We start from the raw sequence: 18,004 nt of genomic DNA on the forward strand, positions 1-18,004 counted from the left end.
TCATAACTGCTATATTCAGAAAGGATCTACTCTTTCACTATATGAGGATTCAGAAATGGGGAACTCAAAGGGATGTTTTATTGAAGCTGAGAAAAGAAGAGAGATGGCCAAGAATTCGCTAGAGAGGTGTACTCATTATTACGAAAGATGGGCAACTAACCAATCGGTATGTACCAGTTCGCCAAATGTGCTAATATTCTTTCAGTTGTTGACGTTTCAATTTAGTCTTTTTTCCTTTTTACTTTGATGATTCTTTTGTTATGATTTATAGCAGAAATTGGTCACTCAATATGCGAAGCATTCCTTTTTTTTCTGCATGGACAATGTTGATTCTAAGGGAAAAAAAGAGTGAAACAATGTATCTTAAAATAGTACCCTTAGTTTACCTTTGGAAAGTGGGATTGGATTAAAAAATATAAGAGATAAACATAGAATTAGAAGAAAATAAGTTGGATGCAAAGTTGTTAACTTTTTTTTTCTTACCCTGCAATACATAAAAATGAGGGATTGGATAGGATAAAATTATCTCTCAAGTTTTGCAATTAGATTAAGCTATCCCATGTTAGGAGGATTAATAATTTTTTTTAATAGTCTCTCTAATTTTACAACAAAATCACTCTCCAATTTCACAACAAAATCAAATGATAAATATTATCCAATCCAATCCCACCAAAAGAAAATAAAAAAAATTCAAGCCCACTTTCTACTTTGACCTTATTATCTTTTGACAGAAGCGCTTTATTCCCCGTTCATTTAATAGATATATCCCTTTGTAGTAATAGCTGCAATTACCTTTGGAATGTTTTGTTGAATGTATGTTCTACGTGTTTACTTAGGTGCTTCTTTATATCTAATGTTTCATGCAGGAATGTTTTACTTTTATTACTTTGTAGAAAATAATAATTTTTACTTCAGCTAATAATTTACCAATTTAAAAAAGAAATTGTAGGATCAGTTTAGTGATTGGAATATAGGGAAAAGATAAAAGGAGTGAAGGAAGGCCAATGAAGAATGCGTTAGAAATAGAAATAGAAGAGTAAGAAGATAAGAGAGTGATGCATTCTTATCACTAATTTCAATAGCCTGTCCATATAATTAGGCCTGGTCAAATATGCAGTTCTTACTGAATGAAATCAAAATTAAACAAAATTTGAATTTTATAAATCAAACTTAAAGTGAATTGAAATAGCAAATAAACCCATATCCACATAGTAATCTAGAATATCATAAGCATCTAGTATTTAGACATCATCAACCCATTTATGAATTCATAAGTTTTGAATTGTGACAATAATTGGTACATACATTTGGCTTGACGACTCTTTTCAAACTCAAGGTCCAAAAAGTGAGTTGTGAAATTTCGGAATTCATGAGTTTTGTATTTCAAGACATGAAAATGTCACAGAATTACTATAGGTTTCTGGATATTATTTAATATACAGTTCAGACTCCACTAACATCATTTACAGACAGAGTGGGTCAACAAAATACAACACTTGGTAATGGTATATATATAGTGGCTATTTCCTGTTTTAGTATTTTATACCAGCCCTTTCTTATAACAAGTCAATTAATTCCTATCAGCTAGTTGGACTTTGATTCATCTTTGTAGTGAGGTTTTAACAAATAGAATGTGATGTTTGATATTATTTGTTGTTTTGACCCTTACTAGATTGTCAAGGAACTGTGGATTCTTGCTCTTTTATTATATACGTAATGGTGGAGTCTGATTTCTTATTTTTCATTCTAATTGCAGTCTAGGAAAAAAGCACTTGCAGACTTACAGCAAATGCAGAGCGTGCATGTAAGCATTATTATTACTTTTTTTTTTTCTCTTTTCTGAACTAATTATTAGTTTAGTGATGATCTAGTGTGATATGTGCTATCAAATTGTAGATTTCTTCATGTGATATATATACATATTTATGATGTAAGTGATATATTGTTAGTTTCATGATCAAATTGTAGAGTACTTAAATTAATAGGTGGATATTATTATTGGTTTTTTTAACCCCCCTCTCTCTCATGCTTATTGTATATTTTTTAGAGGCTGAAAGTTTTGACCATGCTCGACTTTCTTTTAGGATTCATGGAGTTTTAACTCAATCAATTGCTAATTAGCAAAGGCACATGTTCTTATTAATGTATAAAAATGTGGGACATGCCCCTCAAGTGGTTGTTCTTTTGGTTCACCAATCTTGAATTAGATCTTTAGTTCTTTTTTTCGAATAGAAAAGGAAATAGCACTGCAGAAGTATGCCTTATTATTTTTTGAGCAAAGTATATCCCAAGAGAACAGTATTTCGACTCTTTCCTATTTTGTTTATAACATTAGCTTTTTGTATGTTAACTGTTCATGCCTACTTGTCACTTAAAAAAAAAAAAATACTTTGCTGCCAACAAATAAGTTCTCTTCAGTTGTAACTATCCTAATTTATAAGATATTTTTGCTATTGTTTTGCTCAAGCAATATTTATTTTCAATATATAAACCGTGTGTTATTCCTGTGATTGGAGGGAGGCAGATTTTTTTTTTGTTTTCCTGTTCTACATTTACTTGGCTGAGACTATTCCTATTGTTACTTATCTAAGTTTTACAATTTATTCAATTTTTAGCTTGAGAAGCTGAGTGACATACAGTGCCAACCTGAGTCACAGCTAAAGTTCATAACAGAGGCCTGGCTTCAGGTAAGATAATTTAACTTTTATTTCAAGGTACAGTTTCTTCACTCGAAGAAATGAAATAATGTTTTCCTTACTATTTTTTTTTTCAGATCGTTGAGTGCAGGCGTGTTTTGAAATGGACATATGCTTATGGATATTATTTACCAGAGCATGAACATGCCAAGAGACAGTTCTTTGAGTACTTGCAAGGTTAGTAGTATTATTGAGCTTGATTCTAAACTTATCTTTGTTTTGCCCTCTTTTAAGCTTTAACTTTGGCTTTTTGTGCCGGTGAGGCAGAGTCTGGGTTGGAAAGACTTCATCAATGTGCATAAAAGGAGCTACATGTTTACCTTAATGCAGAGGGCCAATCAAAAGACTTCAATGAGTTTCGCACAAAACTTGCTGGATTGACCAGGTAGTTGCCAAACCAAAAATTTACTTGACTTTTTTCTTTGAATCAAAAGGTCCCGTGCAACATGCATATTAATATTAATTTGTCTATGTGTGTGAATAAATATCTATCTAAATATATAGGGAGCTAGTTCGGTAGGGGTGTTTTCCCTATTGGCAGGGGTCAATTTTTTGTATGAAAAATGGTATTTGTTATTTATTTGACATTGATGCTTTATCGATAAAGTGATTTATTATGACTGTTAGATTTAAATAAAATGGTCAAAATTGGTTTTTCCTATTAATAGTGATAAAATAAAATTTCAATATGTAATGATTCCATATGTTTGTCTTTATTCATTGAAGAAGGCTTCTTTTGAGAAACTTGGTTGGAAGTGAATAATTACTGTACATTTTAGTTCAAGTAAAAATGTAATTTGGAGTTCTTCTTTACAAGTATATATTCTGAATTGAATACTTATTCAATCATCTTCTGAAAGTATTGAAACTTGAGCAATTAATTTGTAATGTCCAAGATTGCATGATGACATTTTTTGGTGTGACTGTCTAAGGTGTTATGATAACACATGGAAACATTGTAGCCACTGCTGCAGCAGTTATAACAGTCATTCCAGAACTAAATAGCAAAGATGTCTACTTGGCGTACTTGCCCCTGGCTCACGTTTTTGAATTGGCAGCTGAGGTACCCACATATGTTCTTTTACTTGTGCATGTTAGACACTAAAATTTGTTGTAACACACTCGTGACTTTCCAGTCTGTCATGGTGGCTACGGGATGTAGAATTGGTTATGGTTCCCCATTGACTTTAACAGACATATCAAACAAAATTAAGAAGGGAACCAAGGGAGATGCTTATGAATTAAAGCCAACTCTCATGGCAGCAGTTCCTGCTATACTGGATCGTGTTCGAGATGGAGTACTGAAAAAGGTGCTTATTGGTTGTATAATTCTTTCCCCCTAGCTTTGTGGTGATTTCGGGTGCATGTACTCATTGGAATATGTTTTTATTTATTAATTAATTATGTCCATAAATATCAGGTTGAGGATACTGGGGGTCTAGCGAAGACTCTTTTTACATTTGCATATACACGTCGACTAGCAGCTGCAGAAGGAAGCTGGTTTGGGGCTTGGGGACTGGAAAAAATGTTGTGGGATTTAATCATCTTTAAGAAAATACGCTCTGTACTTGGAGGAGATATTAGATTTATGCTCTGTGGTGGAGCTCCTTTATCTGCGGATTCACGACGCTTCATCAATATCTGCATGGGGTAATTATTTCATATTCTTGAGATTTACAATAATTGAATTTGAGGTTTAACCTTGTTATTTAATACGATTAAAAGGTTAAATTATTGGATTGCAAACTCTACTAGATTAGTGTGTCCACATGTGAAGTTATATGTCATACTTATAAGCACGCAATCACTCGTCCAAATTCATTTAGATGCTAATACTTCCATATTTAGTTCCATGCTAGACTAACTATGCACTGTGAAATTCTTGCAATGGGTCGTGTTATTTTTCATTTCATGTGTATCTATTGCTTATTATTTCATACTTTTCTTTTTGGTTGATTATGCTTAAATAGGGCTCCTATTGGCCAAGGATATGGCTTGACAGAAACTTTTGCTGGAGCTGCTTTTTCTGAGGCAGATGACACAGCAGTGGGCCTCACTAATCTAGTTGATTATGCTTAAATAGGGCTCCTATTGCTTATTAGATTAGTTCACTTAATATTATTGACTTCGATTTAAAAGGAATGATTTCTTTTTTCTTATTATTTTTAAAATAGATTTTGGGAGATGAAAAGAGTGGAAATGGATTATGCAAACAATGATATTCTTGGAAACTTAACAAATTTACAGAGTACTGTAAAGTAATCCAACAAGCCTCCAACTATAAATAGTTTTACATTTATACACAATCTTTCAAAAAAAGGCAATGAATAAATAAATGATTGACTGTCTCATTGCTGGTTTTGTGCAAAACACCAGCTCTGAGACAGAGCAGAATGATCCTTTCCAATAGACATAATGAGTTCCATTCATGTAGAAAGTAAACAGCTAAAATCTTAGAATTTAAAGTTGTCCTTTAAAAGTACTTCCTCAATTTCACAATCGTCCCAAAATCCAAGTCTTTCTTCTATTTCTACCTTAACCCTCACCTGAATATGAAAATATTGTACAGTGAAGAATCATGTTGCTTCTAGGTTCTCCAAGCAAGAGTTTTCTATGACAGCTATTGTGATGTAATACTAGTGATCTACTTATGGGTTCAAATCAAACCATTACACTAAAGAAACTGAGAAATGCCAGGGTCCTCCAAAAGTATAAAGAAACTCTTCAAGAGGAGTATAGCAATTTGGCATTCTATACTTGTCAGATATACACTTATAGGAACCAAAAATTCTACAAAGAAGTACATAGGATATGTAAAGCTACCTCACATATATATATATTCTCTTAGTCACTAAGTAGACTAAGTGCTGGCACTAAGAATATTCTCTTAGTCAACATATGTCTTTTATTTATTTATTTTTTGCTGGCAGTGGCTACTAAAACAGTCGTATATAATGTAAAAATTCTACATTTTTATGGAGTGGAAAAAGTAAATATAAAATAATATGAGGATAAAAGTGGCAAAAATGGACCAAGAGATGCTTATCCGCTCTTTTACTATTAGTATGACACTTTGAATTTTTATTTCTTTGATGCCAAGAATGACTGTTTATTTCTTTATTTCTGACTTTTATTATAAGTTTTTTTTTGTGATAATTGATAATATGTTGTTATATATGATTTTTGTAACTCATCAAAATTCGTACTAATTATAGAAACGGTTGATCAGAAACTAGTCAAAGAGTTTGCCAAGTACAAGATATGTCACCTCCATCTACAAAAGGAAAGAGGCCAAAACACATACCTACAAGAAAATTAGTTAAACTCCTCAATGAAAAGAGGAAGAGCTTTAGACTAAATTTGGAAATGGATAAGGTTGTCGAAGAGAGATATGGAGCAAGTGCACAAAGGATGATGAATTGAAGGATGGAGCAAGTTTCACGCATGGTTTACTTTTGTGTATCTTGTAATGTTTCTATTTTTCATTTTTGAAGTAAAAATTGTTCAAGATTATAAAACTTTATTATGTTATGCTTTCAAACTTAAGTTAGAACTAAGATCTCATGAAGTAGACACATTCATGGTTTGAATTAGTTATTGTTTAATGTAACACTTATGGTTTATCAATCTATTGAGAATTACATTTTATGATTAATTTTGAATTTTTTTTTTATCAAAATACAATAATGAAAATCTTTTAATTAAAAAAAAAACCATATAAGTATACTTATCAAAATAAAATTTAAAATTTTATTACTATATGTTATGATTTAAAAACATATTATAAGCGTAAAAAATCGTTATGGTTTATATAATATAACAAACTAAAAATGTTATCAAAATAATCAAATGTAACAGTTGAAAAGTGTTATGAAAAAAGTACAAGATTAAACTTCAAATTTATAACCAAAAACTCTATCTAAATGTTATTATTTGAATATTATAGCACCTAAAAATGTGTTATTGAATAGTTTAAGATAACAACGAACATAACATTCAAAAACTGTTATAGAAAAGACTGGACTTTTAATAACAGGGGCTATGTTAGCATTTTCAGAAGTGTTATCAATAGTCTCGGTTAGCAGTTTTTAAGTGTTATGAATACTGTTTTTTCTTGTAGTGTTAGATGCGTTTCCTAAGAATGTGACTCGTAAATGGTATTTTTCCAGTAGTGATCTTGAAGGCTATGTGTTTGCTACAAAGTCTCCTCCACCGAAGACTGCCAAAATTACAGATGAGAAGCGAGAATTGGTGACCATCGTCAATCCGAAGTATACGCTCTGGGATCATGAAGATCAATTACTCATGAGCTGGTTGCTTTCCTCTCTTACTCCATTTATTCTCAGTCAAGTAGTGTGGTGCAAAGCCAGTAATGAAGGCTGGTGTGCTCTTAAGTAGAGCTGTAATACGGGTCAAGTTTTCTAGCACGGCACGAAACCGGCACGAGCCTGGGAGGCACAAGCACGACACGGCACGAAAAAATATGAGCTTAGGTCAGGCATGACATGAATTAAAAATTGGCATGACATGGGCTTGAGCACAGCACGACACGAAAGCACGAACAAACTAGCATGAAAGCACGACACGATAATAAGCTCGATATTTTGACATTGATAATGATAATAATTTTTATTTGTCAATTATCTATAAATTAAAATGATAATATAAGTCTATTATTTTTCTCAATGTTTATAATTTTATAATTATATTAATTTATTTTAAGATTTGTGAGTTAAAATTTTTAGCATTTATTAGTCGGTATTCAAATTATAATGATTATCTTTGATATAATTTTGTGTAAAGTATTGTTGAAAAGTATATAAAAATATCTCAAACTATAATTTAAACAAAAAGAAATGTATTTGGATTGGTGGTGAGTCTATTGATTGTTAAAAAGGAGGTGGGGGGTTCAATTCTTCATCCTCACATTTTTTGAAAGTGGGCCCGAATTTAGGCCCAAATAAGGAAAGTGGGCGGGGCCGAGCCGTGCCTATGGGCTGTGTTGGGCTTACTCTTTCAAATATGGGTTGGGTCGGCCCACATTTACAGCTCTACTCTTGAGTCTTTGTTCTCGTCCAAGGGCAAAGCACGGATTATGAAACTCAAAGATCAACTTCAAGCAACCAAGAAAGGATCCTACACAATTTCAGAGTATTGTGCTCAGATGGAAAGCATCTCGGATACACTAATGCTTGTTGATTATCGTGTGCCAGAGGAATATCTTGTGATGAACATCCTCAATGGATTGCCTGTGGAGTACGATGTTGTGATTAATAACATCTTGAGTAAATCAGATATGAGTTTGCAAGAGGTTCAGTCGATGCTACTCAGCTAAGAAACTCAACTCCATAAGTGGTATGCAACAACAATGGTATATATTCAAGCTCCATCTGTCAATTTTGCACAGACATAAAACAAAGGCCGTGGGTCCAATCCCAATTGTGTCTGTGGGTTCAATGCTGCTCGCAGCCAAGGACGTACTCGTGGTCCATACAAAGGCAGTGGTTCAAAGTTGATTTGCCAGATCTGCAACAAGCCTAGCCATACGGCAGTTACTTGCTGGTATCATCATGATGAGGATTCTCACTCTTCAACCACCAGTCAAGGCACACGTGGTGACTATGGAACCAAAGCTGCGTTTCTCGCTTCACTAGAGTCTGTTGTGGATCTTGCCTGGTATGCCGATAGCGGCGCAACTGATCATATCATTGTTAATTTGTCCAATCTTAGTGTGCATAATGACTACCGTGGCCCTGAGAAGCTAATGGTTGCCAACAATAAGCTTATTTCATTATGTTCTTTGTGTTCCTAATATTAAGAAGAGTTTGATTAGTATTTCGAAACTAACGACTGAAAATGATGTTTATGTTGCATTTCACTCTAATGCATGCTATGTCAAGGACAAAGCCATAGGGGTGCTTCTTCTGGAAAGGTAGCTTAAGGATGGACTCTACTCCTTGTCTCCAAAGTCAATTTGTTGCTCCTCTGAGTCCTCTTCTGCAGTTTAGTCTCCATGTTTGTTTACTGTGAAATCCAAATGTAATAAAACCTCTCACTCTAGTTGTTTTCATTATGTCAAAGCTGATATTTGTACTTGGCACAAAATACTTGGGCATCCTAGCTCTAAAGTCATACACCAGTTGTCTCCTAGCTTGCTTGGTTGTACTCACAATAAAACTGATTTTTGTTCTGCTTGTCAGTATGGTAAAATTCATACTCTACCATTTACTCAGTCCGACTCTGTATCCACTCAACCTTTTCAATTAATTTACTCTGATTTGTGGGGACCAACTCCAATAGCCTCTCCTACTAGATATAAGTATTATATTGCTTTTGTCAATGATTACACAAGATATACCTACATTTTTCCTTTAAAACTAAAATCAGAGTCTTTAGTTGTGTTTCAAACTTTCAAAACGCAAGTGGAAAAGTATTTTGACTTACCAATTAAAGTTTTCCAAAGTGATTGGGGTGGTGAATTTTGTCCATTCACTCACTATTTACAGATCCAAGGTATTGTGTTTAGGAAACCTTGTCCTCATGTTCATGAACAAAATGGTAGAGTTGAGAGGAAACATCGCCATATTGTTGAAAGTGGGCTAAGCTACCATGCCCTTAAGTTTTTGGTGGGAGGCTTTCCATACAGCTGTCTATCTTATAAATAGACTTCCCACTCCTGTCCTAAAAGGTAAGTCTCCTTTTACTTGTTTGTTCAATACAGTTCCTGATTACTCATTCCTCAAAGTGTTTGAGTCTCATTTAAGACCCTATAACACTCAAAAACTTCAATTCAGGTCCTCCAATTGACTCTTTCTTGGTTATAGTTCGGAACACAAGGGCTATAATTGTCTCCACCTCTCGTGTCGTGTGTATATTACTAGGAATTGTGTGTTTTATGAGTCAAATTTTCCTCATAATTCCTTGTTTCAATCTACTTCCACTATTGTTAATTCACTTGTTTATGATTATTTTCCTACTATCACTTTTTCTCCTTGTCATGCTGATAATATCAGGTTTGTCTCCATGGAGCCTCAACCAAACTGTCCTTCTTAGCCTGTCCAAGTAGCTGCACCTTCCCACTCTTCACCAACAACTGAAGTTTCGGCCATTGCTGTGCATATCGTACCAAACTCTCAGAATGCTTCTATCGTAAATGTTGAGACTCTTTCTCCTCAGTTCAATGAGTCAGCTTTTTCTTCTACTAGTGATGCTACTCTGTCTTCAGGAAGTGCTCCTATTGTTGCCTCTGATTCTCAGGAACTTAATAGTGTTATCTACACCATCTGCTGTAGCAAGTGCTTCTCCACCTACTTTAGTTACTCTTTTGTATTACAGACTAGTTCCTGTATTGACTCATGGTATGCAAACTCGCATCATATCTGGCATTGTAAAGCCCAAGGTACTTACTGCCACGAAGCATCCTTTTTCAAGTTCCAATTGGTCCTCAAGAACCCACCTTTATTGATCAAGCTTTAGCTAGTACCGAGTGGAGGCATGCTATGGCTCTTGAGTATGAAACTCTATTCAAAAATCACACTTGGGACTTGGTACCTCCTGATCCTTCTTTTCATGTTGTTGGAAATAAGTGGGTGTTTAAGTTGAAACTTAATCCGGATGGTACAGTTCAGCGGCACAAAGCACGTTTGGTTGCAAAAGGGTTTCGCCAAACCCCTGGTATAGATTTTTTGGAGACGTTTAGCCTGATTATAAAGCCAGCTACAGTTTACATCATTCTCACTGTTGCTATACACTATGGTTGGGATATCCAACAACTGGATGTGAATAATGCTTTTTAAATGGTGTTCTCAAAGAGCCAGTGTATATGACTCAACCCAAAGGCTTTACTCATCCCTCTCATCCTCATTATTTGTGCAAGCTTAACAAGGCTCTGTATGGCTTAGGGCAGGCTCCGAGAGCGTGGTTTGATCGTCTCAAGTGTGCCCTTCTCAGCTAGGGTTTTGTTCATTCGAAAGTTGATGTCTCTTTATTCATCTATCATGAAAGCTCTTCTGTTATTCTCATGCTGGTCTATGTTGATGACATCCTTGTCATTGGTACTTCTTCGAAGCTTATTTCTCAGCTGATTTCATATTTGAATGGCATGTTTGCTCTCAAACAGTTGGGTTCTCTTCATTAATTTCTTGGCATAGAAGCCTATCGTGATGCTTCTGGTATATATTTGTCCCAATACAAATGTGTGGTTGATCTCCTTCTCAAACTCAACATGACCGGTGCAAAGGGCTGCTCTACGCCAGCTGCTCCTCGAGAAACCCTGTCTAGGAGTGAGGGGGAACCAATGGCTGACCCAAGTCTCTATCCCTAAACCATCAGAGCCTTACAATATTTGACCGTAACATGTCCTGACATTTCCTACATAGTGTCAAAGCTTAGCCATTTCTTGCAGTCCCCAACAATAGTTCATTGGCAGGCTTGTAAAAGAGTGTTACGATACTTGAAAGCTACAACTACACATGGTGTTTTCTTCAAAGCTACCTCAACAAGGCCACTCACTTTACAGGGCTTCTCGGATGCTGACTGAGCAAGTTGCCTAGATGACAGAAGATCTACAGGAGCTTACTGTGTTTATCTAGGACCAAGCTTGATATCGTGGAGCTCCAAAAAGCAGGTTGTAGTTGCTCGGTTTAGTACCGAGTTCGAGTATCGAGCATTAGCTCACGTGGTTGCTGAAATTTCTTGGCTTTAAACTCTTATTAGAGAAGTGTGTATACCTATTCAAGGAACACCAATTATATTATGTGACAACCTTGGTGTCGCCTCTCTTATTGCTAATCCGGTCCACCACGCTCGGACAAAGCACATAGAGATCGATGTTCATTTTGTGAGGGACAAGGTACTTCAAAAACAAATTGATATACGTTATGTACCAACATTTGAGCATATTGCAGATGTGCTAACTAATGGAGAGATTTCTCAGATTTCGGGACAAGCTTAAAGTGGTGGTCTCCCTTTTCAGCTTAAGGGGGAATATTGAGAAACTTTCTCGTAGTAGCAGTAGTGCCTTGAGTTAGTTAGCTGAGTCTATTATATTGCATTTGTAACAACCCCTTTTCTTCAGAGATTAATTGTACTCTATTACAGAGTTGTTAATTATATGCTTATAAATACAATCGTTTACTCTTGTGATTCTTACGAGAACTTATTTAATATCAATTCTTTCTTGAGTTTCTATTCTCTATTTGAGTTTCTTCATTCCAATCACCAATTGTCATTTTACCTTCAGATTTTTTTCTTAAATAAATAAAAAAGCTATTTATTTATATTTTACCGAACACACCTATAATTTTTAAGAAGATTCTAAAGTAGGGTGAGTTTTTGCTTAATGATCCCTTCATTTGTGCTGTACAGTCATTTTATAGTATAGTCTCTTCTAAAGGGCATATTTCTTTACTAAAAAAAATATATAAAGAAATAATAATAAACATATAAATAATTATTTGCACATAAAATAATTATTAAAAAAAAAGCCTACCCCCCTCATCCGCTCGAATGATCTGTCCTTTCCCTCACCGATCCATGTTCTCTCTCCTTTTTTTCTTTTCTTTCTATTTATGGAAAAATAGCCATTTACATTGTTAATGTTTGGTCAAGTTCTTAATTTGTTGGTACGTAGGAAAATAGAGCCAAGTTTTGGTTTAATTTGGTCCATTGGACAAGGAACATGTGGCTGAAATGGGTTTGTTAAGTCAAAAAAGGAAGGTCAATCATTAGGAGCAACTGATATTTTATCATCTGCCACATTCATATTAAAAGATATAAATTTACATTTTTTTAGTTTGAATTAATGAAAATGATAAATAAAAATCTAATATGGGAAAATGAACATGAATAAGAATGAAATAAAAGTTAATATAAATTAAAAAAATTGATAAAAAAACTATTAAATTTTCTTTCGATTATATATTGGAATAATATTTTCTCCTATTTTAAAATGAAATAGTTATTTCACTAAAATGATGAAAAAATCAATAGGATGATATTCCAATACTCTACTATCGTATTTACTTAAAATGAGAGGATCATTTGTGTGATAATAAGTCATTCACATGTTTACTAAAATAAAAAATGTGATAATTTCTCCCCATTTAGCTAACAAAGTCATTGAGGATAATGACTCCAATTTTTTCAATTTTATTTTTTATAAATAAAAAATTAAAAGATAATATCCTCATTTGAAAATATATTTTACAAAATAATTACTTTATATTTTTTAACATAGAATGATTCCGATTTCATTTTCAAAGAATTTTAGTAAATAACATAACACAATTAATGATTATAATTATTTCATATTTTATTCTTATTTATTTTTCCTTTAAATTTATTCGGTTACCCTTTTATAAATGTATCATAAAATGTAACTGAACAAAATAATAGAATGAAAATTAATTTTTTTCCTTTTTATTTTATTTTATTACCTCCAACCAAATATTACTTAAGTTTGAAGCACAACCATTTTGTGGAGTTTAGTAACTCTAGAAAAGTAATAATTATATTATGTGCGAAACATTTTTTTTTATGAGATAATTATATCTCCCACCTTAATATAAAAAAAAAATCGTTTTATACAGTACCTTTAATAAATTACAAAAATACGGCTTTCCCCACCTTTATATATATATATATTCACCTTTGTGTTTATTTTTTTGTCTTAATTTTTAATAAGAATTTAGGCATATCAAATAATATAATAATAATTATAGTTACTACCTTCAATCAAATAAAGTAGATTAATTTATTTTTATTTAAAATAAATATATTTATTAATATTAAAATTAATATTTATACAATTACTCAAAAATTAAATAAATATTTATACAAATTACAATATGTTGTTAATTAAAATTAATATTAATAACTATATGTTACAATATATAGTTAAAGATAATCACAATATTATTATTCTTTATAAAAATATTATATATATTTTTTAAATCATAGCTAGTCAAGTCTCAACAATAAATGTTAAACCAAAATCATAATCTAATCCAAGTTTCAAGTTTTGTTACAAAAATATATTTAAAGTTAAAAAATTAGTTTTGTAAATCTTTGTAATAATCATGTTAAATAAATTTATAAATATTTATGTAAATGCGAGTTACAAAAATAAATTTTTAGTTGTGAAATTAGTTTTGTAAATTGTTGTTACAAAATTGTAAGACTTGTTTAAAAAAAAATATTGTATTTCACCACTATATTCAATAAAGTGTTTTATAAATAATGAATATCTTAAATTTATATTTTTAAGTTGTATATCATAAATATAATGGTTCATGTAATTTTTTGGTACAATATTGTAACAATATGAAAAAATATAATAATTTTATGTATATTTTGTTTATGATTTCTTAACTATAAAATATTTTTGTAAATATTAGTTACAAAAATATATTTTTTAGTTGTAAAACTAGATTTGTAAACTATTGTTACAAAAATAAAAAATTTAGTTACGTTGATCACAAGAAATTCTATAACTGATTTTGTAAATATTATTTACAAACACGTAACAGATATTTACAAGTTCGTAACATATATTTACTAGTTTGTAAACGTTGATCACAAGAAATTGTATTTTACAGCTTTTATTTATGATTTTGCCACTCTGTATTTACAATTTTTCCATTCTGTGTTTTTATCTAAAAGTTCTGTATTTTTGTAATGTACCGTATTTTTCAGATTTTTTTTAACTTTTAGTGCATTTTTGTAGGTTTTCCTTTTTTTATTTATATATTTTGTCTTTAAAAATATATATTTTTATTTATATTTAAAAAAATTCCTTTGCACTGGGCCATACTATCGTATCTCCAAATAATGGCCACGATTATTTACAACCAGCTGTGTAAAAAAAAGCACCCTAAATGAAGTAACATGTAATAAATTTTAAAGCTCAACCCTATAATAAAGTATTCATGTATATTTTAATTAATTCACGAAGACGCACACAAGTTTAATATCATTATTCATTTGGGAGTGTTTATCATTATTAATTGTCATCGCGTTTTAATAAAATTCTCGTTTATAAGATATGATGTAGTTTCTATGAGTATTTTTCGTTTGAGAAGAATTTTTCTCGTTTGTCACATAAGTTGTGAGTCTTTTTTAAAGATATTGTGTTGAAGGTATTTATCCTTTTTAAGTAGTGATATGTACCTAAACATTAGATAGAGTGACATACTAATTTTTTTAAACCAATTATATTTATCTAAGGGACCACTAACTGTCCTAGTTATAAATGAGTTCATAATTAAATCTTGTAGAAGGATTAAAATTTCATTCAACCAAAGAAATCCAAAATAACATCATAATAGACTACAATGAGAAAGGCATTATAATTGAAACAAGTAAAGCTATAATATTAAGTGCCTAATTTAACGACCATCAACTTCAAGGCTTGTAGTTATCAAAGGGTCGCCAGAGCTGAGTGAGGGTGTAGGTATTTGGTACACAGCAACAGGCATCTTTGTTGGAAGATTAGGCAAAGCAGCCTCCAACTTTAGAACTTGAAGTGCTTGCCTTATAGTTGGCCTGAAGTTTCGATCTGGGTGAGCACACCACAGCCCAACAATCATCAAATTCTCCACTTGTTTTTGGTCAGAACCTATATGAAGCCTCCCTTCCATAGCCAAAATAAGCTCACCTTTCCCATAAAGATCCCAAACCCACTCCACCAATCCCATTTCTGAATCGTTATCCATTATATACGTTGCTCTCTTTCCAGTGGCAATTTCTAAGGCCACCACTCCAAAGCTATAGACATCAGACTCTTTACTAGCTTTCCTTGTACTAATATACTCGGGAGCCAAGTAGCCTAATGTTCCAACCAACCCTGTTGTTTGGGGACCAAGCTCATGGTCCATAAGCCGAGCTAACCCGAAATCACTAAGCTTGACGTTAAAGCTAGAATCTAGCATTACATTGCTTGATTTGATATCTCGGTGAACCACACATTGCTCCCACTCTTCATGAAGATAGAGCAAGGCAGAGGCTATTCCAAGAGAAATCTTGTATCTTACAGCCCAAGTTAGAGGACTTCTTCGACCAAAGAGGTGAGAATCAAGGCTCCCATTTGGCATAAACTCGTACACGAGCAGAAATTCACTTCTATCATGACACCATCCAATGAGTTGCACCAAATTCCGGTGCCTCAAACTGCTAATGACCTTCACCTCTGTCAAGTACTCTTTCTTCCCCTGTTTGGAGCCTCGTGAAATTTTCTTCACGGCCACCAACATATCTAAATCTCTTAAGTACCCCCTATAAACGGCTCCAAATCCTCCTTCTCCTAACTTCCTCTCACTCGAAAAGTTGTTCGTAGCTGAAGCTAAATCTTCGTAAGAAAACCTTCGTGGTACTCCTGCTCCTCTTTCGAGATCATAGTTAACTGATGTCAAGTTTTCGGCCTCTGCTTGTCCCCTGTTTCTTTTTCGTTTTCTCAATACTACAAATGCTATAATCAGTCCTACTCCCGCTATCAAAACTGCTCCTGAAACTGAAAAGCTAACAATAAACCTCCCCTTCTGAGTAAATCGGTTACTTCTCTCCTTAACAACCAAACTCGAGCTGAACTCCCATGACTGAAGCACATGTCGTTCTACAAGATGGCTTGTCGCAGCTGAGAAACCAACGGTGACCCATTCGGGTAGAATTTTCATCAAGTTCATCCGGTAAGAAAGGCTTGTGTTTTCTGTCTTAGTAGAAGTGGTTCGGTACGACCAAACGACACTCAAATTCTTAGTAGTGGCGTTATAGCTAATCAACGCATCAGCAGTGTCACGACTGTGGTAGCTGGCGTTCCAAGGAGTGTAGGTAGCAGAAGCTATGGAGTTGTAGTTGATCCCCACGTGCGCAGCCGAAGGATCCCATTCCGGGTTTGCGAAAGAGTCGAATTCAACGGTAACAATCTGATTCTTTGATAAATCACTGGTGGTGGTGTTGAAGAGGCCAAGAAAACCACCAGCGGAGTTGGGTGGGATTTGGTAGCCCACTGGGGCGAGGAAGAAGGCTAGGCCTGCTGCGTAGTTGGCCCGGCCGAGTGTGTCTATGGTGAATGAGAAACGAGAAGTGAAGTCGGTGAGGGTTTTGGTACAGGCATCCCAAAGGCGTAGAGGTTCTGCCGAGATGACTCGGCCGGTACGACATAGGTAACCGACGTCGTTAAACTCAACGGCTCCTACTGATGGTGCTGCGTCTCCTTGGTAAAGAACTCTTGGGTCATTTGGGACAAACCGAGTTATTTGAAAGTGAATTGAATGAGATAATATTGGAAGACAGAACAGGAGCAAGGGAAAGAGGAGAGTTTGTGATGTATTCCAGTTGATAGCAGCAGCCATTGTTAACGTAATTGAGTTGTCATTAGTGTGATACGATATAATTAACCCTATATACTGGTTCACAGCTTATTTAGACAAAAAATTAGAAAAAAGAAGACATTTGACTTTAACTTCAAGCATATGTATATATGGTAATTTGTATGATGAATATAGACATTGAAGCAGCATTTTAGAAAATTAAAAATAAATGTACTATTTTAGTTGCCTTCGGCTTTTTTATTTTTAAAGAAAATCAAAATTAACTTCCGTTTTTTCAATTCTCCAAAACAGTGAATCTATTTTAGGTCAAACTAACTTTTTTTAATCACAGTAAATAGTAATGTTTATGTTTTGGTCTGAATTAAAAATATTGAAACTTAATTTTAATTAGTGCCAAATTAGTATAAATCCCTAATAAAATTATAATGACCTTTTCTTCCCTTGCTCTTTCTCTATCTCTCTATTTTTATTATATTCTTTAGTGGGGAAAGAAGTATGGAATTCACTCTTCTTTAAATATGATAAATAATTATGTTGCAAGGGAATTGGCATATTTAAGGTTAAGATATACATGTGACCATTTCTAACAGGACTTGCTCACCTAATTTGATACGACATTGGCTTTAAAAAAATCTGATATTTATATATACATATATTTATAAATATATTGCAGGAAAATATTAAAGAAAACAAAGAGTTGGTGAGTAAGCACCTCATTTAAGTATACATTTCAATAAACTTATATGTAATATTTGACATTAAGCAATCCACACAAATAGAAATGGAACCGTTAGAATGTCATTTTGTTATATTTTGTGTAGGAAAAAATGTTAAATAAAGGGTGTCCTTAACTAAAATACTATTTTTTGTTTTTAATTGTTTTCTCATAATAAGTGTGGGTGTTTGACATCGTTTTCAAAATATAATTTTTATAAACAAAGCTATAAAAAATAGAAAATTTTGAGAACAACAAAAAATTGT

General features: G+C 33.3%; 2 protein-coding genes and 1 long non-coding RNA gene across 3 annotated transcripts; 2 read left to right on the top strand and 1 right to left on the bottom strand.

The window, feature by feature from the left end:
* The first annotated feature begins 1,736 nt into the window (after positions 1–1,736).
* LOC133833516 (uncharacterized) lies at positions 1,737–2,933 on the top strand. Its single transcript, XR_009892898.1, has 3 exons — positions 1,737–1,804; positions 2,616–2,687; positions 2,774–2,933. It is a non-coding gene; the product is annotated as an uncharacterized LOC133833516 (long non-coding RNA).
* Positions 2,934–3,633: 700 nt separating this feature from the next.
* Positions 3,634–4,775, top strand: LOC133834511 (long chain acyl-CoA synthetase 8-like). The gene is made up of 4 exons (XM_062264153.1): positions 3,634–3,759; positions 3,833–4,006; positions 4,117–4,346; positions 4,667–4,775. Exons 1-4 carry the CDS (start codon positions 3,634–3,636, stop codon positions 4,773–4,775), a joined length of 639 nt encoding a protein of 212 aa, XP_062120137.1.
* Positions 4,776–14,976: 10,201 nt separating this feature from the next.
* LOC133833543 (L-type lectin-domain containing receptor kinase IX.1-like) lies at positions 14,977–17,101 on the bottom strand. Its single transcript, XM_062263446.1, has one exon. The coding sequence runs from the start codon at positions 17,042–17,044 to the stop codon at positions 15,083–15,085; it is 1,962 nt and encodes a 653-aa protein (XP_062119430.1). The 5' UTR covers positions 17,045–17,101; the 3' UTR covers positions 14,977–15,082.
* Positions 17,102–18,004: the final 903 nt, after the last annotated feature.

Source organism: Humulus lupulus, chromosome 1 (genome assembly GCF_963169125.1).
Source record: "Humulus lupulus chromosome 1, drHumLupu1.1, whole genome shotgun sequence".
Lineage (NCBI taxonomy): Eukaryota > Viridiplantae > Streptophyta > Magnoliopsida > Rosales > Cannabaceae > Humulus > Humulus lupulus.

Bases quoted from the DNA above. Each gene is read 5' to 3' on its own strand.
- LOC133834511 (XM_062264153.1), top strand. From the start codon at position 3,634: ATGATAACACATGGAAACATTGTAGCCACTGCTGCAGCAGTTATAACA. The intron at 3,760-3,832 runs GTACCCACATAT...GTGACTTTCCAG, and splicing joins TTTTTGAATTGGCAGCTGAG to TCTGTCATGGTGGCTACGGG. The intron at 4,347-4,666 runs GTAATTATTTCA...ATGCTTAAATAG, and splicing joins TTCATCAATATCTGCATGGG to GGCTCCTATTGGCCAAGGAT.
- LOC133833543 (XM_062263446.1), bottom strand. From the start codon at position 17,044: ATGGCTGCTGCTATCAACTGGAATACATCACAAACTCTCCTCTTTCCC.